The sequence below is a fragment of the Sorex araneus genome, chromosome 11 (genome assembly GCF_027595985.1).
Source record: "Sorex araneus isolate mSorAra2 chromosome 11, mSorAra2.pri, whole genome shotgun sequence".
NCBI classification, from domain to species: domain Eukaryota; kingdom Metazoa; phylum Chordata; class Mammalia; order Eulipotyphla; family Soricidae; genus Sorex; species Sorex araneus.
In genome coordinates this window covers 51,199,322-51,225,777 of record NC_073312.1, presented here as the reverse complement: position 1 = coordinate 51,225,777, position 26,456 = coordinate 51,199,322, and the positions used below count along the sequence as shown (strand labels likewise).

The 26,456-nt window shown below is 35.6% G+C and overlaps 1 protein-coding gene across 2 annotated transcripts in view; it reads right to left on the bottom strand.

Moving 5' to 3' along the window:
* RNLS (renalase, FAD dependent amine oxidase) overlaps positions 1-26,456 on the bottom strand; it is a 299,467-nt gene that overhangs the window by 21,468 nt on the left and 251,543 nt on the right. For both annotated transcript variants that reach the window (XM_004607498.2, XM_055119607.1), the window contains exon 6: positions 17,330-17,505. In XM_004607498.2, the coding sequence (XP_004607555.2) occupies positions 17,330-17,505 (176 nt within the window). The remainder of the gene's footprint in view (positions 1-17,329; positions 17,506-26,456) is intronic.

The following is a 26,456-nucleotide window of genomic DNA, read 5'->3' as shown; positions in this document are numbered from 1 at the left end:
TTGGAGTCTTCAGAAACAGCAAGCTGTTAGGATAACTTTTCATTCATTTTTTCATTTACAGCATTTGTTTTACTTCATTGTACATGCGTGATGTTGAATAAATGCTTGCCCAGAGAATGTATGTATAAGTAAAAAAGTAATTGAAACTTTTGAAAACCTCAACTTCTTAGTTTTCAAACTTACTTAGTTTTTAAACATGATAAATCTTTTTCTCTATGAAAATTGTTTTATTTGATTTCTCCAATCTAAAATTTACTGTAGTCTTTCTCAATGACCATTGTAGCAATGTCATCCCGTTGTTCATCGATTTGCTCGAGCGGGCACCAGTAATGTCTCCATTGTGAGACTTGTTGTTATTATTTTTGGTATATTGAATATGCCACGGGTAGCTTGCCAGATTCTGCCCTGAGGGTGGGATACTCTCGGTAGCTTGCCGGGCTCTCTGAGAGGGACGGAATAATCGAATCTGGGTCGTCCGCATGCAAGGGAAATGCCCTACTTGCTGTGCTATTGCTCCAGTTATGTCTTCACATGTGACACCTTAGCATTCTAACTAGCTCTAGAGAAACAACAATCTGTCCAGAAGATCACTATTGTAGTGTTCTTAATCCTTGCTCTGACACCTGTGTCATTACTTTGAAACAGCTCAGTTCTTTTTCTCTAGCTTCCCTATTGCTGACACTAGACAGAGTATATCTGAATCAGTCAGGACTTCAAAAACAAAATGAAGATGGTTTCTTAACCAGATAAATTTTGCTCATTTTGTAAAATCCCATTGTAAGGGATATTATGAAAAGTGTGTAATATGTAACGCACAAGTACATATGTACAAATGTCTATATGTGTGTGACAGAAAATATTTGCCTTTATTTTTAAAAAAAGAAAGGTCATTGTAACACAATTCATGATCTGTCCCTAGATTATGGCTGAGCTGCAGTGAATTTATATATCCATCACTGTCACTGTATTACTGTCATCCCGTGTTCATCGATTTGCTGAGCGGGCATCAGTAATGTCTCCATTTGTCCCTGTTGCATGCTAGTGTAGCCTGATGGCATATTGGAGGCTCTTTCAGGGTCAGGGGAATGAGGACCATCGTTGTTACTGTTTTTGGCATATCGAGTGCGCTACGGATAGCTTCTAAAGAAATTATTTAAGTAATCTTCCCCTTTGTAGATTATTCAATCTTGAAAGTTATAGGTGTCAGAGAGAAAAGAGACCATTTTTTTCTGGTGCATAGTAAATTTAGTGTATATATATATGTGTGTGTGTGTGTGTGTGTGTATTTATATATATATACTGTCATGAAACAGAATAGTTGACTGTGATCAGATTTTGTGACACAGTTGGAAATCATACATATGAAATGTATTTTCATTGCTATTATGAAAAGTGATGATAAAGATTATTTAACCTTAAAAATATTTCTTATGCATATTATGAAATCATGGGGACAATTATGATAAATTGAGGTTATTATTATATATTTTTTCTATTTTTAGCTAATTTTCCTTTATAAATATTATATACCTCTTTGGACCACTGGTATTTGAGACTCTCAGTGCTGTATTATCGTATGTTACATTACTTAATATTTTTAAAAAGTTTAATCAACATATGGTTTGTTTTCTTCAGACTGCAGAGATAGTATGTTTTTAATTGGTTCTTATTGGGTTATTTTCATCATCTCATCTTGCCTAGCTTTATTTTTCTCTCCAGTGTTCTATTATGTTTAATGGTGATTTCATAAACCCATTTCTTTGTTGTGCTTTAGGGAAAGGTTTGCTTGTATTATGGATTCCTGGCTACAAAGCTCTCTGTTTGGTACTATAGAGAGCTGCTGTAAAATTGCTATTGGTTGGAATACTCTAGGTATGAAGAAAGTGATGTAGTTTGGTCAATTCTCAGTGGAGCTTTCTACTTTATTGGTATTTGTCTATTCCATTTTAATAAACTGTTCAATAGATGCAGGCAGAATGAGCCACAAATCAATTATATGATCCATATAACATCTTTAGTGGGCTTGAACTGCAAAGGATATACTTTGCTGAAATTGTATATTCAATTGCTGAAGACTACATTGAGTCTGTTTAGCACTATTCTATATTTTAAATTCCTGAAAACACTGGAGCAGTCTATTTTGATGAGGATTTGCTCAGAACAAACACACAATAAAGAATAAGATACTGTTTTCTCTAGTACTATTTCAGCAATAATGGGCAGAACAGTAGCTATATTACATTCCCCTTCAGAGTTTTTAATTTAGTAGAAGACTGTTCTGTCCTTCAGCAAGTTTTAGAAAATTCATTCATTAACTTTAAATCTTTGTTGCATTCTTAGAAGTTGCTGAATGTGATATAAGGATCAAGGGTACAGAAATAGTTTCCTGGCCAAGGGTGATTTAACAAATTGAAAAATTTTAAAATTTAAATATAAATGTACAATACTCCTAGGATGCAGAAACATAAAAATACTTTGGATGATGAGTCTAGAGATAAACCTAAAATCATCTTTCTACTCAGCTAAGCCTAATTACTCCTTCTCCTTCACCTAAGCTAGTAGCTTCTTAATTTAATCACTAGTACAATCCTTCCTTATTTTTTCTCCCAAGCCCTTTCAATTATCCTTTATTACTAGGAGCATGACCATTTATGTTTTCTTTCAGAATCCTATTCATTTGAACAAATCCAAAAGCTTTTTGTTTAGGATATGCAATTATGGAAAAGTGACCACAAACATTTTGATGTTCCTATTGGAAACAAATTCTTTCTACTTGTAGCACTGAAAATAAAAGGATCAATGGTGTTCTCCTTTAGAGAAATAATAATGGAGTATCCTTTAAAAGCCCTAGTGGTTTCCATACTAATTTGAAGAGATAGTTTGTTTGTACCTCTTGTTCATAATAGCATTATTTACAATAGCCAAGTATGGAAATAAGCAGATGTCCACTGACAGAATGGATAAAGATGTGGTATCAATGCACAATAGGATACTGCTTAACTATAAAAACAAAAAATATAAAATCCTACTCTTTTCTAAAGCATGAGTTGGCCTAGAGGGTATTAAACTAAGTGAGATAAGTTGGACTAGAAAAAATTAATACCATAATATTTCACTCATACATGGTACAAAGAAATAAAACCAGCAAATGAACTAAATAATATAAAAATAAATTAGTGGGAATATGTCCAGGAAGAAATGGGGAAAGAAGATGGATAAACTTGACAAAGTAGTCAATTGAATGGTAATGGATATAGCTACTTTTATAAATAAATTTTAATATAGATAGATAGATAGATAGATGTTGATATCTGCCTATGCACAGCTAAAATCTGTATAATGCTATAAATCCTTATTAATTCAATGAAATATTTTGGAGAGGTTTTAAAAGTCAGGCTGAGGTATAAGTTGCATAATGTAAAATTTGCTTTTTTCCTGTGTAACATTCTATAAAATTTGACACTTTAGAGTCTTGGAACTACCACAAAAATGTAGAGAATGTTTCTATCCCCATTAAATCTCATGTACCCTTCTGTAATTAATTTACTAATCACAGCCTTTCACAGCCTAGATCAGTTTTATGTCCCTATAGTTTTATCTATTCCAGAAAGTCATACAAATGAAATAATGCAATATATAACCTTTGAGTCTGGATTCCTTCACTTAGATAATGCTTCTGAGCACTCACATTATTGCAAATGTTTGTAATTTTCTCCATTATTTAGTAATTTCTCCTTTATGGGTTATAATAACACCTTATTAGATGAAGAGAATATTGATAATTCTAAACCTGTTATGAACAATACAAAGTTGTTATAAATATCTGCATATAGTTTAAAATTTTTTTTTAAATATAGATATATGTCTGCATTTTTCTCAGATATATCTTTAAGGGTAGGATTTCTGTATCATATGGTAAGTCTATATTTAATTTTATAAAAAATAGTCAATTTTTTTTGGATTGCCTCATTCTTCATATCACAGTTATTTGTAACCACTTCTGTTTCTTCACATTTTCATCAGCATTTTTTTTTTTTTTTTTTGCTTTTTGGGTCACACCCGGCGATGCACAGGGGTTACTTCTGGCTCATGCACTCAGGAGTTATTCCTGGTGGTGCTCAGGGGACCATATGGAATGCTGGGAATTGAACCCGGGTCAGCCACGTGCAAGGCAAATGCCCTACCCACTGTGCTATGGCTCCAGCCCCCACATTTTGCATTTTAAACATTTTTAATATAAGCTATTCTAATAGGTATGTCATTGCATCTCACTATAGTCTTAATTTAAACTTTCCTAATGAACAGTGATGGTCAGCATTTGTATTTAATGTATGTTTGTCATTCACTTTTATTCTTTTGTGTGCATGTAGTAAAACATAAATTTACTATTAGTAAAAGCCACTGACAAATATTTACTTGCATTCTGTCTCTTTGGCTTTCTCTATTCTGAATATTCATATATAGTGACCAAAATATGGAAACATTTAAGATACAGTCTCAGTGTCTGTTTTCATTCAAGTTCCATTCATGGTATAATATGAATAAATACTTTATTGCTTCTTTTTTAAAAAACAGAAATCTGTGTTGTAATTAATTTTTGAAGATATTTCTGGCTGACAGTCCTTTAAAACTTTATATGAATTTTTGCATCAGCTTTTCCATTTATGTGAAGGCCACTGGGCTTTTATAGATTATAATAAACTTTTACATTGCCATCTCTAAAATATTGTTTTCCAATGTAGAACATTGTTTTTAATTTATTTAAATCTTCCTCAATTTATTTCAACAACATTCTGTAGTTTTCAGTGTAGAACTCATACTTCCATTGTTAATTTACTTCTCGTTTGTAAAGAATTCTGTAGAATCTTTGGCTCATTTCCAAATAATTGGGTTATTTGTTTTCATATTACTGGTTTGTAAGAGCTCTTTGGATATTCTGGACACCAGTCCTCGTAATCTCTATGTTTTGCAAACACATTTTTAAAGATTTTGACTTGTGTTTTCATTTTCTCAACAGTGTATGCCAAATATACTGTTTTTAATATTTATCTGATCTAATTTATCATTTAATTCTTTCATGATTTATACTTTTTGTACATTCTTAGCGATGTTTGCAAAACCCAAGTTCATAAAATTTTATTCATTGTTTCATTTGAAGGTTTTATAGTTAAAATTTTGTGCTTAAGTTAGATCTAAAATTTTTTTATATTGTGTGGAACATGGAATTTTAAATCTACAGTGATATGTTCCAATTTCTCTTTTACTACTTAGAAGTTGTGTTGTTTAAGGCAAAAACTCATTGCAAACCTGTTTTCTCACTCAGTAAATAGTGTAAGGCAAAGTTACACTATTTACTTCCTAGTCTGTCAGAAATATGAAGAGGACAAAATAAAAACAAGTATAAAAATACCTCTAAAATCAGAACACAAATGTTAACTATTATTTCTAGCTGACATCAGCAAAAGAATGTTGGTGTTAAGAATGTGTCATAATTGGGGGAAAGTGCAAATTCAAACAATTACCAGTCCTAGGGTGAGGTATTTAAAAGTACTAGCTTTAAAATAGGCCTGCAGCTGAATTCCAGTTTTGTAACTTCCTAGTAGCAGAACCTCAAATGAGTTACTGAACTTTGCTTTTTGTGGGGGGAGAAAGACCCTGGGACCACAGTCTCTCTTTGCTACTAGACCAAACTGGGCCTGTGGTACTCATGGGGCTATATGTAGTGATGCTTGGAGGCATCATGGTGCCAGAGATCAACTTGGGTTGGTTGTATGTCCTAACTGCTATCTTACCTGTCAAACCTGAGGTACTGAACTTCCTAATTTTAGGTGTGGGGTGTTACCCTAAGTCATAGTCAGGGCTTACTCCTGGCTCTGTGTTCAGGTATCATATCTGGCAAGTTTGGGGGGACCAAAAAGGGTGCAAGGGATCCAACCTGGACCAGCCCTGTGCCAGGCAAGTGTCTTACCCACTGTACTATCTCATCAACCTTATGAACTTCCTAATTCTCAAAGATTTCACTATGCTAAGAGGAAGCAGTTTAAACTTCACACTGGTCTGAAAATGAAAAGTGAGTTACAAACAAAGCCCTGAGAGTTGCAGAGAGATGCTGGCTGTGGGGGCTGAAAAAAAAATGCCATTGTGAACTGGGAACAATCTGTGTTGGCAGGGACCTAGCAAAAAAAGAAATTCTCATCCACTGCTGATGAGAATGTTGTTTGGTTCAACCCCTATGGAAAACATATCTGTCTCCAGACATTGTGTATCTATCTCCAGAATAGAATATCTTTATTCAAAAGGATATAAGCACACCATTATTCATTGCAGCACTCAGTACAATAGCTAAGGTCTGAAATCAACTAGATGTCCAAGGATAGATTAAGTAGGTCATGAAGATGTGGTATATATTAACAATGGAATACTATGAAGCTAAAATTATGCCATTACCTATAACATGGATGGAACAGGAAGACATGATGTTAAATGAAGCCAAGAAAAGGATAAACAAAGGGTGATATCACTCATATATGGTATTTAGAATAACTGGATGAGGAAATGCAATGACTTCCAGAGAAATGCTTAGACGAACCTTGACCCCAATAGGGAGGAGAAGGAAATAAATTGAGGTGGGAGAAAGAGGGTGAAGAAGAGACAGAGGCAAAGTTCATGGGAATTCAGGCTCATCAGTGGTGTTAAGGAATGATAGAACTAAATATCCAAACCACAGAGTCAACAACACTGAAATTATGAAGTCCAAACTTTAAAACCTAACTTTAAAAACTGGCTGTTAGACAGCAGGCTGGGAGTTGAGGGGAAGAGGAGGGAACCTGGACACATTGTGAGGGAGGGAAAGAAGACAACTGGTGGTTGGATTTGTGCTGAACATTGTATGTCTAAATCTCAACTATGAATAACTTTATAAATCATGATGCTTTAAATTTAAAAAATTATGATACTCTGAAAAAAGACATGTTGAGAAAGAATACATGCATACTTAACTTTTACTAGACAGCATATATTAGGTATAATTTACACATGTACAAAAATTTAAGTGTATATTAGTGACTGTCTAATAAAAAAGTTTGACTTTCATGGTTTATGAAAGTGCTATGACAAAAACCAAGGAAAAAACAAAGAATAAGAAAAATTGAATAGAGCTGGTTAAGCCTTCTATTTATTTGTAGGATAACATTGGGTTTGTCCTTTCAGCCTTGCCACAGGGAACTTAATTTACCTTAAAGCAATGTCCTTTCTGTATGGACACAGGAAGACAATTAATATTATGCTTTGTAACTTGGGAGCTGATTGACTCCAGTAATATATACTCCTGGGCATCTGCTTTCTCAACTCACTTGCCCTTAGTTCCTAGCACCCCAAAAGCAGGGTCGCGATGAGGGGAGTAATGGACCCAGGGCAAGCTGTGAGCTACCCTGGCATCAAAATGGGCCAGGCCAAAGCGCCACAATACTCAACTATAAGTTGAGAACTTGGTTATAGACAAATGCTGTCATGATCCAAAAAGTAATGACGAGACTAGGACCCTGCTGGGGTTTTAGGAAGATTAACCTGGCCTGAGGACTGTAGTCTAGAAAATATAGTGAATGTCTTCAGGAAGAACCAAACTTTAAGTTTGATATATCTCTTACTGTGCTCATACAGAATGACATTGCTAGAACTATTAGAAGTAAATTTACTATAACTATTTAAGTGGATTACTAGCTGAGGAAAGAAGAAAGTGACACACCCTGAATGGGGTCCCGCCCTTAAGTGGATCTCCCAGTAATCTGGAGTATTATCCTTAGATGAGATTTTGTTAATCTTCTGGAGGAGTGGTCTTACCCCTCTTTGTTGATTTAATATTCAACCCACCTTTGTGTCATCACCCTATGTGATTGCTATATAAACTAAGACTGTAACAGAAAAGGAGGGAAGAAACAGAAGCAGCAGAGAAGACACAGAAGTGAGAGAGAGAAAAAACAGAAGCAATGACAGAGAGAGGTCGGACGAGACCAGAGGAGAGACTACAGAGACAGAGACAGAGATAGAGAGACAGACAGAAGAGAGCACAGTGGCACACACAGAAGCAGAGCACAATGAGGAACCATCCCAATCTGGTCCATACAGAGCAGCTAAAGAGCACCAAACAAGAGTGGCGAGAAAGACAGAGAGAGAGAGATCCACCCGAAAGCCTTCGAACAACACACACATCATCACCCCTTCTGCGCAAACATTTGTATTTTTTACATTTATTTATGTATTTAATTGTAAAACTTTAACAGTAATTTATAGGCTCATATATTTTATGGGTGTAATTCATACCTCTTCAAAATTTATACTATGGCACCACCCCACACCCAGAACCTAAGTACCAATATTTTCTATCATACATCTGACTGTGGCAATAGTAAGGTCATCCTCATAAGGTAAAATAAATAAATGAGTAGAGAAAGAAAGGAAGAAAGAAAGAAAGAAAGAAAGAAGGAAGGAAGGAAGGAAGGAAGGAAGGAAGGAAGGAAGGAAGGAAGGAAGGAAGGAAGGAAGGAAGGAAGAAGGAAGGAAAGAAAAAAGAAAGATTCAGATTTTTCAGTTTGAACCTCCTTGCCCACCAGCCCCCTACCCACTAAAAAGAAGATGAAAGTACTGACAGCTCTAGAACTGAACTAAAAGAGTATCTAGAAGGCAACTTCTAGATATTGCAACACAATAAACCTTAAATCCTTGGATTCAACTTATCTCTTCAAACTCAACATCCATATCCTCAAAGCACCCAGTATTTCCACAAACTGAACTATTAGTCATTCTTCAGATGTCCTATGTGCTTGCCTGCTTCTAGGAAATAGACGTGTTGGAATATCTCTTTTCCCACCTGTCTTCATGTCGTAGGATTTAGCTTAAATAAGTGAAATAGTTTATTAGTTAAAGGAGGAAGCAGTTCTTGCTTAGATTGTCTGTGTTTACACAATCCATTGTGCCTGTCTTTCTCACAGTAAACTATACCATGATGATCTGTTCATGGTTGATCTTGGTAATTATATAGGAAGAATAATTAGCCTTGAAAGAAAGGGAGCTATCTTTGAGTCCGCAAAATCCATCAAGATGTCTGATACATAGCAGGAGCTCAATAAATGTGTGTTCAAAGAGATGAGTCTATTTTATTAAAAGTTAATATGGCCATAAGTAACTTTTGTCAATTGAACTATTTTTTTCATTAGTTTTATAGCAAAATACTGTGTTAACTCTAAGTAGACTTAACCTTTTAAAATAAGCTTTCTTTCTTTTAGCGAGTCCACACCCACTTAATAAAATCCATCATCTAGTCTTGGGAAGAAATACTGAGTACAGATAAAAATATATAGGATTTTTTTCCATAAAAGATACTGCTTACACAGTTTTTTTGTAAAGTAATGTCATTCAAAGTAACTCTTCTAAAAAAGAAAAATCCCATGATATTGACAGCATGGAAGGGGAAGTCCCATGAGTGCTTCAGAAAAAAAAAATGAAGCAGTTAAACTCAAATGCATTAAAATATTTAATAGTCCATATGACATGGAATTTTTTGAAACAGAAAATATCTGCCTATATAAATGTCATTGGTCTGTAGCTGTATGTCCTTAATTAAAATGACGTGGACTTCTCAGTTGATGATCTCCTACACTAGTAACTGCCTCAGATTTAATGGAAGCAACTAGTTATGTGACAGCGACAGAAAGGTGAGACATTACTCATGGAATGCTTAGAACCGAGACTTCCTGTTATATTCCTTGCTGTTGATAAAATGGGTCATATCCTAGTCTACCAATCGCCGACGACTTGTTTTGACTTCCAAAGGTTACTGTAAACTTATGGTGGATGGGCAAGAATGCTCTTGTGGCCATAATGTTGTGACAGGAAAAACTGACTCATGGCATAAATGCATTAAATTACAAGCACTGGAAAATGTGAAAGCTAGTTTAGGAATAAATAGTAATTTGCCGGAAAATGCATAAGCTTAAAAAAAAACAAACCAAAAAACAAACCCAACTGACCAAAGTTCTTTGTGTCCATAGAGAGCCTTCATTTTTATGCCCATTGCTCTGATGTGATTCAACAGTCCCATAGGACATGATTTAGCATCATTTTCTCTGGCACTGAAACAGGAACAGTTCTATTGAAAATCCCAGTCTAGAATATTTGCATATGTGAAACTTAGAGAAAAGTATGAGACTGAAAAGAGATAAAAGTGTGTAAGAAAAAAGAAACTGTGGGATAGCATCTGGTAATTTAGGAAGTAGTAAAGGATAGAGCCTAAATACTAAGATAGGATCATTGAAGTCCCTTTCCCTTCCCTCTTCTAGCAACTGCTTTTTAAATATTAGTTGAAAACATGCTTTGCATTAATGTAAATGTTTTTTACTGAATTTTCTCACTTCATGCTAACCATAGCCTTATGAGATAGAGAGTGACCCAGAATCTAGCATGCTAAAAAGTACATGGAAAACCAAGGCTTTAGCCTAAGTTTCTCAGACAATAAAATTCAACCTGAGAATCACAGCATATAAAAAATTTTGACTCACCACGAAGATGAAAGGAAAGCCATATGAATGTTACCAGACCAAAAACAGAATGATTTTTATTGTGAAAATAAACTACAAAATAAAACACCTAATGAGATTTAACTGATAAAGACAATTATAGTTTTTTAAAAATACTTATCCTAGAAGGTCATATGCTTAAATATTTCTGATGCTCTAGTCAATGTCTTTCAGGGTTATCAGCATTTCTAGAATTTATTTACCAATCATAGTATAACATAAATATTTGTCACTGTCATCCCGTTGCTCATCGATTTGCTTTGAGCAGTGACCAGTAACATCTCCGTTGTGAGATTTGTTGTTACTGGTCTTGGCATATCGAATATGCCACAGGTAGCTTGCCAGGTTCTGCCGTGCGGGCTAGATATTCTCGGTAGCTTGCTGGGCTCTCTGAGAGGGTTGGAGGAATTGAACCCAGAGCGGCTGCATGCAAGGCAACTGCCCTACCAGCTATGCTATCACTCCAGCCCAACATAAATATAAAGAGCTATGAAAATTTATGAAAATAGTCAAGTTGATTATTTTGTTAAAATTATGTAAGCTTAACCCACTTTGGCTGTTCCTAAAATGTAATATTTAAACTAAGTATCCAAGACTAGATCCGATGGATAATGTTGAAGAGTATGAAGATTCTGAAAGACACACTCCATCTGGTTGAAATAATGTGACTTATAAGTTAAGTATGTTTAAAGGCACAGGCCTTTGGATTTTGGTGTGTTCGCAGTTTCTATTTCAAATATATGCTTAAAAGAAGAACATTAGATATAAGCTTATGGGGGACAGACTAAGCTAAAAAGTTGCTTCTGCTGGACTGATAGTACAGTAGGATACAGTCAACACAGGTTCAATGCTTAGCACCATATATGGTTCCCTGAGCCAGCCAGGAGTGACCCCTGCGTGTAGAGCCTGGAATAAGCCCTAAGCACTGCTAGGTGGCCCCCAAAACAAACAACAACAAAAATACAAGTAGCAACAAATGTTAGCAAGGATGCTCAGAAAGAGAACCTTTATGGGCTCCTCAAGCCCACGTTCTCCTTGAACATGTATCTTGCTTGCTTGTCTCTGTATTTCTTCGCTTACTGAGTTCCACTGGAGAAGCCTGCGTTCCATTTTAAACACATACTTCTCTCTTTCTTTCCCTCACATATTTTCTAAATCAGTTTCAATAAAAACTATTTTGCTTCACCATGTCCACTCTCCCCCCTGCCCTAAAGAAAAAGAAAGGAAAAGGGAACTTTTATGAACTGTTGAGAATGTAACTTGATGCAGTCAGTCACTGTCACTGCCATCCCGCTGTTCGTCGATTTGCTTGAGCGGGCACCATTGTGAGACTTGTTGTTACTGGTTTTGGCATATTGAATACATCATGGGTAGCTTGCCAGCCTCTGCCCTGTGGGCAAGATACTCTTGGTAGTCAGTATGGAAAATAATATGAAAATTCGTTTTTTTAATTTAACAAAAATGTCAGGGATATGGCCCACATGATAGAGTGTACACCTATTGTAATCCATAAATCCAGCTCCTTGGTATTTTTATATAAAAAAAACTAATTTGAGAGGTTACATACAAATACCATGTTCATTGTAGCGTAACCGACCATCGCCAAATTATGGAAAGAGCCAAGTGTCCATTGATGAATGAAAGGATAAAGAAAATATGGTAAAAGGCAATGTGTTGCTTAATGATGTTTGGGTCAGTATTTGGCTGCAAATATGATGGTGGCTGCAATAAACTGTACTACACAGACTACATATATGGTAGACTATACCGTTTAGGTTTGTGTAATTATCCTTCATGACATGCCACAAATCAAATCAACTAACAATGCATTTCTCAGTAATCATCTCCATCATTAAAAGACATGACTATATTTAGTCATTAAAAGGTCAAAATATTGTGATTTATGACAGCACGAGTGGACCTTGAAGGCATTATATTAAGTAAAATAATTAAGAGAAAAACAAAGAAGATAATCTCAGTGATACATGGAATCTAAAAACAAGCAAAGACCCAACTCATAGATAGAATAGATGGACAGTGGCTAGGGGAGGGATGTAGAAGTATGGGTGAAATAGGTTAAGAAAGTCAAAAGCTACCTTAGTTAAAAAATAAGCCATAAAAGTGCAATATTCAACAGGCTGACAGTTACTGATACTATATCGCTCATTTGAAAGTGGCTAAATAAATCTTAGAAAAATCTTAGAAGTACTCATCACAAGGAAAAAAATGTGATTGTGTGTGGGGATGGGTATTAAACTCAATAATATAATGTTGCATGTATATTTATGTTGGTTAAAAAGAAAATGCCATTTAAAATGCATAAGAACATGGCCAGAGAGATAGGACAGTGGGTAAGCTGTGTGCCTTGCACACATCTGACCAAGACTTTAATTCTCAGCACCCCATATGGTCCCCTGAGCACTACCAAGAGTATTCCCTATGTGCAGAGCCTAGAGTAAGCCCTGAACACTGCTGGGTGTGACCCAGGAACAAAAAAAATAAATTGAAAAATAAAATTTATAATAAAATGAAAAATGAAAACATCAATGACCACCTAAGCTTTAAGGCTAAAATTATTGTTATCCACCAGAAAAATAATCTCAAGAGGGAGCCAATAATATATGGATGATCTCAGAATTTTCTGTGAGTACTCTCCCCATCACCACCAAACCTCACTCTAATGAAAATTCTGGCATATATTGTTGCAAATGCCTTCTATTTTAGTTCTTTTTTTAAAACTTGAGGATATCTACTGAGGTAGATCAGTTGGAATTAAGCAAGACAGATTAGGGAATTCTCACTGAAATGTACAAAGATATATTGTCTCATGGGAAAAGGTTAGAGTCAAAAGTGAAAAGTCTGAATGGAGATGGAAGAAAACAATGAGTAAAAGATATAAGTAAAAGCTATGGAGATGAAGATTCCAGAAGTGGGATCAGTAAAGAATGAAAAGAGACGGGGAATGAAAATAGAGAGGATGATGAGTTTGGGATATTCTTTAAAGTTCTATAAAAGAGACTAATTAAGGTGCAGGGACATAGCTGAATGTGTGAGGCCCACAGGCCCTGGTAGCCTCTAGCACGTCTGGATCCTGAGCTCTATAGTGTCCGGTGCAAGTTTAGGAGACCTGTGTAACTGTCTCTCCCAAACTCTGGGTGTGGCCTCTATGGAAAAGAACAATAGCAGTAGGGATGGAGATTACTTAAAAATCCCTTTTAGGTTGGTGAAATGTGTTTCTTTAACTATACTGCAACCCATGACTGGGTCATGAGGAGCTCTGCTTTTAATTTTTCAGTTACAAGAGAATAAGCTACATGGGGGATCTCAGATTGCTCACAAATTCTCTTTGTTTATGTATCATGGGCATATTCTGAAATGATGGTAATCTTTATGTTCATAGATCTTATTCAATTCTTGAACAGTTCATGTCCCAAGGGAAAGTCTAATCTCAGGGCAAAAGAAGACTTGAGGAAAAATAACTATACAGGAGAAATGATTTCTAATTCTACAGTAAAAGATTAAGAGCACAAATACATTTTTTGTCTAAGATTATTCAATGTGCCAAAAACAGTAACAATGATGGGTCTCATTCTCCTGACCGTGAAAGTGCCTCCAATGAGGCACCATTGGGAAGGATGAGTAAAGAGAGGCTGCTAAAATCTCCGGGCTAGGACAAATGGAGACGTTACTGGTGCCTGCTCGAGCAAATCGATGAACAGGATGACATTGATACAGTGACAGAAGATTATCAATGTATTTATTCCCTAACTTTGTCTATTTATTTTCCCACTACATTACTTTCTTCTTGGGATGACAGTGACAGACAGTGACATTATTCTCTTGATAATCATGGTGATCTTTTAAAAAGTAGGTAATCATTGAATATGACAAAAAGAAGTGGGGGAAAGGCCACTGGCATTTTTTAGGGACTAAAGAAAGGAGGAAAATTAAGAGTTAAAAGCAAAAGCAAATTAGGCAGCCAACAAAGTCTGAGAAAGACATCATGATGAACCCTGAAACAAAGGAAAGCAGAACAAATGTTAGCAGTAAGAATATTAGGGTTATTAAACTGATTAAATGTTCCCTGTTGAGGTATAGGAAAGTATTTTCAATTATCATTACTCTTCTGCTGAGAGAACTAATATATTATAATTTCCACAGAAGTCTTACGTCAATGCATCACAGCCTAGGCTTCAAATTATATTAACTGGATAAATATTTAAATTGTGAAGGGTGAATAGCTACAAAACAGAAGAGTCAGAATGATATGATCTGAGAGGGCTGTATTGTTGCTGATTTTGAAGATAGAGGACAAGGTCTCAAGTCAAGGAATGTGAGCCAGTTTGTCTAGGCTCAAACTGCAAGAAAATAGATTCTCTCCTAGAAAGATGGAACAAAAGACCTGTAGCTACTTTTATTTTAGCTAAGAGAGAAACCATTTTTGAATTTATGACTCAGAAGTGTATAATTCTCTATTTGTGGGGAGGGTTGCTTTAAAATGATTTTATGGATTTAGTAATTACTTTTTAATTATAGTTTAGGTCACATGTTAACACAGTATTAACATTTATGGTACAGTTATTATCACTTCCCCCCCCAAAAAAAACCCACCTGAGACACACCATCACTGTCCCTATGTCACTTATAATTCACCTTTTCATACCCCAGACCTCTTTCTACTGCTTAAGTTTTTCTTTTACTGCTTAAGTTTTTCCATCATTTTATATTGTCTATTCCCTTGTTTTATCTCTTTTTATGTATAAGTGAGAACATCCAGTACTTGTCCCTCTTTCTCTAACTCATTTTTCTCAATTTAATACCCTCTAGTTCCATCCAAGTTGCATAAAAATGCAAGATTTCATCTTAGGGTCACATAGTAGTCCATTGTCTATATATACCACAACATCTTTATCCACTCATGTGTCATTGGACCTCTGGGTCATTTCCATATTCTGTCTATCATACTTAGTGCTTCAATGAAAGTAGGTTATGCACATATTTTTTGAATCAATATTTTTGAGTTTTGGAGGTAGAGGCTAAGAAATAGAATCACTGGGCCATCTGTTAGAGCAGTTGTACAAAACAAGATGGGTTAAAAAAAAAAGTGGGAAGGACTTAAATGCAGGTAGGCTGCTTCTGTCACTTTTAACCAACTTTAGGGAATTAGTTCCACATCATTGTCCTCGGTGCTGTATTAGGGTAGAAACTCAAAAGCCCACAGGGTTACTTTGGATATTCTTGTCTTCCTTTCTTCTTTTCTCCCTGCTTATCCCCTCCCCTGATGTCACTGGATTCTGGGACACAGTATAAGGTCCCCCCAAAAAGAAAAAAATGCAATGCCAATAGTCAAACTTGAGGAATCTAAGATCAGGAACACATAACCCATAACCTCTGACTAAGGCAATAGTTACCACTTCTTCGGTCTGTGAGGGTTTGAAGAATTCCATCCTTTTTTAGAGAGAAGAAAGGAAGAGGGTGTGGTGTGAAGTATATTGTGATTCCTTTACAATAGAAAATTTAAAAACTATTGTTTCTTTTAAAGAACTCTATGAATTGCAAAATACTGTGCAGCAAATCTAGCTTCAAACTGTATCAGCAAGATTATTTGCCTGTTTTCTTTGCCATCAATCTAAAACTGAGTTAAAATTTTAAGTCAGTTAAGACATTAGCAGTGGTGATTTTTCAGTGCTTTGAAAAAGGAAAAGTAAAGCCATTTAAAGTGACCATGATGTGTTTAAGTAAATATTTTCCCCAAAGGTTCACTGTGTAATTTAACTTGAGAAGATATGGGTAAACACAGAGACCTGCTGTAATATTTTAGAAAGTAATTTACCATTTCCTCTGATTTTTGAAAGTCTTTAAAATGTACAAAATCCACTGCAGTTTCTCAAAACACTAATGTTTCTAAAGGTTTCACAGTCCAGATAACCAATAGTAATGATAAAGCAGTTAATCAATGGGATCAGGAGTTTTTTTGGAAGAAAAACAGACAACTCAACACTTCTGTTCTCTTTTTCTACTCTTTGCTTCATTCTCTCCAAATCATGTTACCACTGAGTTTATAGAACAGAAGGCATTTTCTATGATTACTCACAAACTTCTGTTAGACTATGCAGAGATATTTCAGAAAAGTCAACATTTACTTAGTGCAAAGAGCTTTTAGTCAGAATGAACAGACGGATTATCAAGTTTATCTAATCCTGAAAAACAACTCAAATAGCTCATCTGTACAGGTATTCATCTTTCTCCCACAAAGAGTTTTCCTGGAAATAGTTGAAATAAAAGTAGAAAGTTAAAATGAAAACTATGGTGGCAACATACACTTACAAGGTTAATTTGATATATTGAAAAAAAATGGAAGGTTAAGGTGTTCTCTAGACACCCAACGTACTGATTAAGTACCCCCCAAAGAAACAGTTGTGTTTTGACATATAACTTGCTTTATTTGTATGAAATACAACAGTTTCATTGTATATAAGTATTGAGATGCTAAAACTTAAAACATGGAAAATTGCATACACCTCTGATGGACAAATATAAGTATTTTAAAAAATTCTACAGAGGCTTGCACTTACACTTAAGGCAAACACATTGCTTTCAAAGAACAAATTTTAATTTTACATTTATACTTTAATAATTGAAAATTATAGAAAACAATAACTTTTTTTTTAAATAGAGAGGCAAAGGATGAGAAAAAGTAAAATCAGTTGCTGATTATAAGAAAATTGTGTGCTCAGACCATTGGATTATCTGATTACCTGTGAGTGTCTCCATTTTTGGCATTTGATAGCAACTGGCTGAGGCAAACCTGGCAAAATATTTTTCAGCTGCTGGAAGATTAACTCCTGCACATGCTCAATGGAATGATCCAAGTGCTGAAGTCCAAATGGGACGGTAGTATGAATCAGAAGAGAAGGTCCGATTTTTGATGCCTCTAGTACAAAAGAAACAAAGACATATGCTATAGTGGGTAACATGAAAGTATGTCTTAACATTTTAATCAAGGCTTATGTACTAAGAGACAGTGATCAGACAATAAAGGGTGATGAAACAGATTCTAATATTGAGACATAAAATCAGGCTATTTCATTTTTTTAAAAAAAATATTATTTTAATTTATTTTTTAATTGAACCACAGTGAGATGCACAGTTACAAAGTTGTTCATAACTAGGTTCAGTCATAGAAAGATCCCAAACCCACCCCATCAACAGTGTACACTTCCCACCGCCAATGTCCCAAGACTCGTTCCTGCCCCTGCCTTGGCCTGCCTCTATGGCACTTGTCTTCTCTGTCTCTGTCTCTGTCTCTCCTTTGAGAATCAAGCTACTTCTTAAAATCAAACTAAAGTATCTCTATGGGGAGGACAGATCCAACAGGTAAGTTAGCAAATTTTCAACTCTTGATAAAAAGTGCATAAGAAGATCATCTAATATGCACCAATTTGAGCAGAATTGAACTTACTGGCATGTTTATCTTTAACACATTAAATTATATGATTTTCTGGCCAAAGACATTTCTTAAAGTCTTTCATCTCCTAAAATTATGAAGACAGAGCCGATGTTAAATAAATACTTAACTTTATTTATTTTATCTTAAAAGAATTTAAATATTTTTAAACTATATACATGCAAGAATAGTATCATTTTTATTTCATTTCATTTTCAAAAGAAGAGTCACTAAAAATTATAAAGCTTGATTGCATACTTTTTTGTATTTTGTAAGCAGCATTAGAAATAAAAAATTATGTCATTCATAATATAAAGCTAATTTCTTTTTTTTTACTGTATTTTCACAATTATAATGAGTGCCTACTTTGAATCTTTCATTCTTTAATAGAATATAGGAAGACTGAATAAATCTGAAGTTAGTTGAAAGTAAAGTGAATGAGGCATTGAAAAATACAATTTTGAAAGAAAGATGAACAAGTGCTTGCCTGTTATTTATTTAAATCACACACAATAAAAGTTGGAGGGAAAACAATAATGATCAGAAAAACATGAAGCAGTATGAAAAGTACTGTCACCCTAAAAGTTCTGTCATTTCCTAAAAGAAGGAAATATTAAAGAATACAAGTTATATGATAGAAGTTGGAAGGACTGATTCTTAACATTCTTTAATTTGGGATTATAAACACAAACCAACCATTTCTTTGAAATTGACACAGTTCTACACATTTGAAAAAATATTTTGGAACAATACAAGCTACTTACAGGATTAATGCCCATTTAACCTCTGTACAATCAATCGTTTTTAATTTTTTTTAAATGAGTATGTTGGTAGTTACCACATAAATCTGTGGTGTGAATTAAATAACACAATGCATGCATACATGTCAGTACTTACCACAGTTTCTGGCACAGAGTAGATGCTTCATAAATGTAAACTATGGAAACAAAGCTATGAACCAGATATATACATGGGAAACATGCCTTAATATTGTCCAAGTGAGCACCAGTGATTTTTTTTGTTAAGTGCTTCACTTTTCCAACAACCTTGCTCAGAGAATCCTGGAATACAAATTTACAGCAAAACTCAAAAAAGAGTCATACAGGACTATCTGCATTTTAAAGTGGATTATTCCCATCTTCATATGTGTGAAGTGGGAGATCTAGCTTTAGAATCCATGCAGTAAATTCAATAATAAAAGACGTCCACTGTTCTCACCTCACAGTAGCTGTGGAACAATATGAAAGAGGACCGAGAAAGGCCAATCTCTTTGAATGCTCAGTGTTGAACCTACAGTGCAGACTTGATTGCTACCACATAGAGAGAAGGACTCAGGAGCATAAATTCTCAAGATGATTCACAGAATATAGACAACTACTGCTTACTTCCTGGGGGAGGGGGGAGGAGTGCTATTTATGTTATCAATGAATAAATTCAGGGGACTCATTCACAGCAAGAGGGTGTCAGCAACAACCCTCAAGCACTCGACATAAAGTCTTCCTGGACACAGAGAAAATAATGGAATTAGTATTTTGAAGTAGGAGAACTGAGTTTCTGAGTTGGCTTCTCCAAGGCAGTTTCAGAGAAAAATGATTATTAGCTGCATGTTGAAAAATCAAGAGGTTGCACTGACCCAGCCATTTGTTCTGGGGAGAACTCATAAAACTATGAAGGCCTGTGATGGTGCGTTGCCAGGTTTCCTCCATCTGCATTAGCCATCTACTTCAAGGAAAGTAATAAAAAAGAAAATTTAAGATCCAATATGAAACTGTTCTTGCATAACAATGAGAGAATGACCTGGCTACTTGTTTTTATTAAACTTAGACAAAAAACTTGGGGGAATTTAGATGAAAAATGGAATAGCTGCAGCCTAAAACAATGAGTTTTAAAGGAAAGCTCCCCAAACACCATATTAAAGCCCAAAATACTAATAGTCAACCAGAGTTTAAACGTGACCAAGGTTAGCAAGTAGAATATTGTAAAAAGTCAGAAATAAGTTAATAGGATTCAGAGAAAAAAATTCAGTATCATCATTATTCCTCGGTCACTGAGAAGGTAATGATGTTATCTCCCTCTTTTTTCATTCTGTTTAATAAGCATAGCACTTGGTTTTGACATTTTAAATGTAAAGTTCATAGCAAGTTGACAATTATTTCTGTACATTGGGAGATCAATGTCTAGTCAGAAGTAAAGAGTTTGAACACTTTTCACCTTAATAGTTCCACAAGTCATGAGCAAGTTAATCTCTTAAGCCTCATTTTCTTACATCAATTAAAAGGGGGTAATACTACTTGCTGTAAAAGGCTGTCACTTGTATCACCTGTATCACTTGTCATCCTGTTGATCTTCGATTTGCTCGAGCAGGTGCCAGTAACGTCTCCAGTTGTCCCTGTCACGTGCTAGTGTAGCCCAGTGGTATCTGCTCGCTCCAGAAATGGGAAGAGCCTCAAACCCTTCATTCAGGGTTTGACGAAGAAGTCTGACCATCTCGTAGGTGGGCGGCCAAGTGGTCTTATGAAGTTCCATGGAATCCAGTCAGTTATAGCTCTAGTCCAGCAGTCATCTCTGAATCGCATTACGTGTCTGGCCCACCTTGTTTTTGACACCTTGGTAAACGAGGCAGCGTCCCTGATTCTTGATCGTCGATGGAGGTCGGAACTCCGGATTCCTTCTCTCACTTGAGTGAAACGTGATATTCTAAGTATAGCTCTTTCGATTCCTCTTTAGGATACCCGAATAGCGTTCTCATCGTGTTTTTGTAGGGCCTAGGCCTCTGAGGCGTATGTTAGTGCAGGAAGAATGGTGGAGTCGAAAAGATGTGCCTGGAGCCGGAGGTTCTTCATCTCTTGACCACTTCTTCAGTGCTCTTGAAGGTATTCCACGCTGTTCTCTTCCTCCTGCGCAGTTCAGGTGCCAGGTCATTTGTCATGTTGAGTTCTTGACCTAGGTACACATAGCTGCTGCATTCAGAGATGTTTGTTCCATTGAGGGCAAATGGAACATCAGGAACTAGTTCATTTCTCATGAACATTGTTAAAAGGCTGTCATGAGAATTAAGTGGGTAAGGACACATAAAAGTCTTTCTTGAATTTAAAGTGTTACGTAAATGAAAGGCATTCCTGGAGGCTATACTTGTTTTGACCTTCACATTTGGGTAAAAGAAGCTTCAGCAGGGGTAACAGTTGATGTCTCTTAAAGGGTTAAGATTGATCATGATACTACTCCATGCCCCCACCCCAAACCCCACCAGGAACAGTGGGCATACGTACAGAATTATTTTGTTTTTAGCAACATATACATAATATAAAATGAATCATTTTAACCTATTTCAGTGTGCAGTTCTCCTCCTTAAGTATCTTCATATTTTGCTGCACTCTTTTTTTTATTTGAGTCACTGTGAGATATAGTTAGGTTATAGCCATACAGTATTCCAACAGCCATCTCTCCACCCTTGTCCATTTCCCACCACCAATGACCCCAGTTTCCCTCCTTCCACCACCACCCCCCTCAACCTACCTCTATGGCAGGCACTTTTCTTCTTTTCTTCTCTCTCTCTCATTCTGGGCATTATAGTTTGCCAAACAGGTACTGAGGGGTTATTATGTTTTTCTTTTATTTACTTTTCAGAGTGATCATTTCCAACAAGACATACCGTCCCTAATCAGAGTGACTAAAACCATAGATATAGAATACTGAAAGTATCAAGATCAAAGAAAATTGCTTATATAAAAGCATCCCTAAAATTCATAGCAAACTTATCACATAAAACCCTCCAGATCTAAAGAAGTGCTGGGATATATTTTTCTGTCCTTTACACCACTATGCATCTCCAGAAACTTTTAATCTTTCCAAATTGAAACTCTGCACTCTTTAAATAGTAGCCCCATTCCTCATTCCACACCGGCCTTGGCAAACATAATTCTATTTCCTCTATTTGTGAATATCTAGGAACCTCTTAACAAATGCAATCTTACACTATTTGCTCTTTTGTGATTGTTTTATTTCACTTAGATGATGTCTTCAAGGTTCATTTACATTGTAACATGTTTCAGAATTCCCTTCTTTATAAAGGCCTCACAGTACTTCACTGGTAGTCTATATACAGGTATTATTTAATGATGGGAATGTATTAAGAGAAAAGCATTATTAGGCTGTTTTGTCATTGTGTATAACTAAACAAACTTAGATTGTTATGGCCACAGAGACTATTGCCTGTTTTTGTTTGTTTGTTTGTTTTTGGGGGGTCATACCCAGTGGTGCTCAGGCAGTCTTCCCAGCCCTGTACTTGGGGGGGTGCTCATGGTACTGTTGAGGGAACCATGTGGGACTATGGGATCCAAAGAGGATTAGTCATATATAAGACAAGCACTTAAACTTCTGCAGCATCTGTTCAGCTCAAGGGACCACTGTCTTATAAGTGGATCATCACTGACTGAAATATCATTAAACAATAGATGATTGCATGTATCACATTTTGTTCATGTAGTCAATCTGTTGATGGAAGCAAGGCAGGTTGCTTCTACCTGTTTTCTTTCATAAACAATGTGAACATCAATATACAAACACTTATTTCAGTCCTTGCTTTCACTTCTTTTGGCTTAATCTGAAAATATTTCTATCTTTAAATTTCTGAGGATTCACCATATTGTTTTCCACAATGGCTGCATTATTTTTCATTCCCAGAAGATAATACACAAAGATGCCAGTTTCCCTATATCCTTATCCATCCTTGCATTTACTGAGTTTTTATAAGAGCCATCCATGCTTCTTGTGTCTATTGGAATTAGGTAAAAACTTTGGAAAATTTTGATTAAAATTTAAAAAGCTATAGCAGTAACTTTTTTTTTTGCTTTTTGGGTCACACCCAGTGATGCTCAGGGGTTACTCCTGGCTCTTCACTCAGGAATCACTCCTGGCGGTGTTCAGGGGACCATATGGGATGCTGGGATTCGAACCCGGTTTGGCCTCGTGCAAGGTCAATGCTCTACCCGCTGTGCTATTGCTCCAGCCCCAATATAGCAGCAACTTTTAAGGGAACATTCCCCTAAGCTCCAAATCAGAGCTTAAAAATACAAATAGTCATCTTGAATTTAAACATGACAAAAGCTTGGAAATAGAGCATTATAAAAAGCCAGATATATGTTAATGGGATTCAGAAAGTAAATTGAAGCCCATCATTATTCTTTGGTCACTGAGAAGGTAATGATTTTTTTTTCCCTTTACTCAGTTTAGTAAGCACAGCACTTTGCTAAACTGTGTGAAGTGGGTATAACAGTTTTAGTCCACATTTGTGGGTGAGGATAAAGATACTCGAAGTCTATAATGTCAATCGCATTCACCAGCAACAGCAGCAACTTCATCATCCAATTTTAGCAGCACACTGAGCTATAGTACAGAACACATGTAGTAAAACTCAAGACCATAAGGATGAGATCACATCCTCAAACAAAAACTGAAATTTGTTTTAAAAGAGTTTACATATGTTGGATATAAAGAAACACAACAAGGGAAGAAACAAATGATCCGGGTAACAGACTTTGAGAGTTGGCCTATAGAACTGAGTTTGTCCAGGGGACTGTTTGAGACATTGGTGGAGGGACCCTGTCATTGTGGTGGTAGGTGAACAGTAGGAATATTGTGCCTGGAATTTTATTAATAGTATTATCAATCATTATACCTACATAAAAATTTAAAAAAGGATAGTTTAACCATTCACATCAGTCTTGATAAAGATATCAAGAGGTGTAACTTGCACATGCCTTGGCACAGAGGTGATCCCTGTTCAATTTTGGCACCTGGTCTGCTGAGCGTCATCTAGCCATTTATTTTTGACTTTTTTTTTTCCTTTTTGGCACACTCCTTGTAGTATATCATTCTATGCCAGGAATTGAACCCAGGACTCCTTCATGAAAGCATAAACTCTAGGTCTTTGAGCTATCTTTCTGGCCCATATTTCTGACATTTTTTTAAAAAAAGAAATGAACCTGGTTTCTTTATATTTCTGAATGCTCTGAACAATATGTTACAAAAAGCTATACATCTAGAAATTCCTTGTAGGGTCAGGAAAAGGGATAAAAAGGAAAGAATGAAAGAAAGAAGAGAAGAAGGAAGGAAGGGCTGGAGGAAGAGAGGGAGGGAGGGAGGAAAGAAGGGAGAGAGGAAGGAAGAGAGAGAGAGGGAGAATAGTTAAACTCTGATTTTTTATATGCTTCTGTTTCCCTTGATATGCTTCTTTCAGTTTTGTTTAATACAGTTTTGTTAATTTTGGTTTATATTTATCCACAGCTTCCTTCTTGAACCTCACATCTTCGCTCCAGTCATTTCCCTTTTCCAAATGTATCTTTCTGTCAAAGTTCCTTAATCAGGTTGTGTTGAAGATGAATAGTTATTTCTGTTTTTCTAAAAATGTCTTTTATTTCACCCTCATTTGCAAAAGATAGTTTTTCTTGGCACATAATAATAGATTGAAGTCATTTTCTTTTAGCACCTTAAAGACATTATTTCCACGTAGGTTAGCTTTTAGTGACGCTGTTATGAAGTCAACCCAGTTTGACTGCTGGCACTTTGCAAACAACTTATAAAATAGCAGGATATTTCTGTTATACTTTCGCTGTTGAGTACTTGCTTTTACCTTTTTAGGATTCTGAAATTTTACTTGAATATCTTGAGATTTAAGGTTTTGTTTTGCCATTAATTTTGAGCCTTCTTCAATTCCTAACTCTTTCCATTCTAAATTCTGTGTTCCTCAAATTCTAGTTAGAGATCTAGTAAATTCTCTTATTCCACCTTCAGGTGACCTGGTGTCTCTCCCTCTCTCTTCAATATTTTCTATCTCCATCTTTTTATGTTAAGGACTATGACATTTCTTAGGGTTTATATTTTATTTCACCATCTGTCAACTCTGTTTATTCTGATATCAATTTGTCTTTTAAGTTCTAAATTTAAATTATTTTATTCTCCATTCGTTAAAAAATTCTCTTTTACTATTTTGATAGTTCTTTCTTCCTGGTCATACTGTCAGTATTCTTTTTTTCTTTTTTTAGACATTTTTAATATATAATGTATTCTGTCTATTTATCCCAAATATGCACTCAACAGATTTGATTCTGCTTTTGTTGTGGTTTGGGATGATTACTGGGCAAAATGGAGTGTTTCTTGTGTCTTATATGTATATGTTTTTCCTACTGTGAGTCCATGTTCCTAGGAACTTTATCTGTAAAATTCTTTGAGACCTGAATTTAAGAGTGTTTCTTTAGAGATTTACTTTTGTTTCTGCCAGATGCCTTGGGGGCAATTCTGCCCATGACTACTTTAACTAGATTTTTAGAATATACTGGCGGAATAAATTCTGGCACCAACTCTGCCTGAGGGGAAATACGTGGCTTGGCATCCAAGAAGAGGTATTTTATTTCTTTTTTGTTTTTTCCACTCCACTCAAAGACAAGCAAGCATCCCCGTTGTTCTTCCTTGCCCAGATAGGATGTATTAGAAACATTGAAGTTATTTATAACTATAAAAATATACTCATCCATGGTAATAAACTTTACATTTTAAAGAAACAGGGTGATTTTTCTTGGAAAATAATTTATGGAAATTAATTTAACATAAAAAGAATCAGTGTAAAACATAATACATAAAAGAAATGGAAAATACAGTCAAATAGTATAGAAAAAACTTCAGAATGTAATTGGTTTCCTTGTGATTAATTTAACCTGTCAAGTTCACATAATGTTGACTGCAGACAACATTATATTAGACATGATATTTGCACAGATAAACACACACAGTGAAGTACAGATGATGAGCACTGGTGGTATAGGATGAGCACAGATGCTTCCCAAACTACAGACCATTCTAGTTATATTCATAGGTAAAATAAAGAAAAGCATAATAATCTCAATATATGTTTCAAAGACATCTATTAAAGTTGAATATCAATTCACGGACAAAAAGATAAAAAGATCTATTTCTCTCTTGTGTTTTTGTCTTTAGGCATATCTAGTGATGTTCAGGGGCTACTCCTGGCAGAGTGCTCAGGAGCTACTTACAGTCATATTAGAGGAACCAGTGGTGCTTGGGATAAAATTGAGGGCTCCACATGAAAAGCATTGTTCCCACCCTTTAACCTATTCTCCTCATCTGAGATATGAATATATTCCTTGGACCAGAGAGATAGTACAGGAGGTAAAGTACTTCCTTGCACACAGCTGACCCTAGTTTAGATCCCTGGCACCACATATGGTTTCTTGAGTACTGCCACAGTTTACTCCTGAGCACAAAGCCAGGACAGCTTCTGAGAACTGGTGATCGTGACTCAAACATTCCCTTCACACACACACACATACAGAGAATATATTCCTTTTGTTGGTAGTATATCATACTTAAATAATAGATTTTTCAGAATAAAATCAGAATGAAACAATAGTGTTTTTAATACC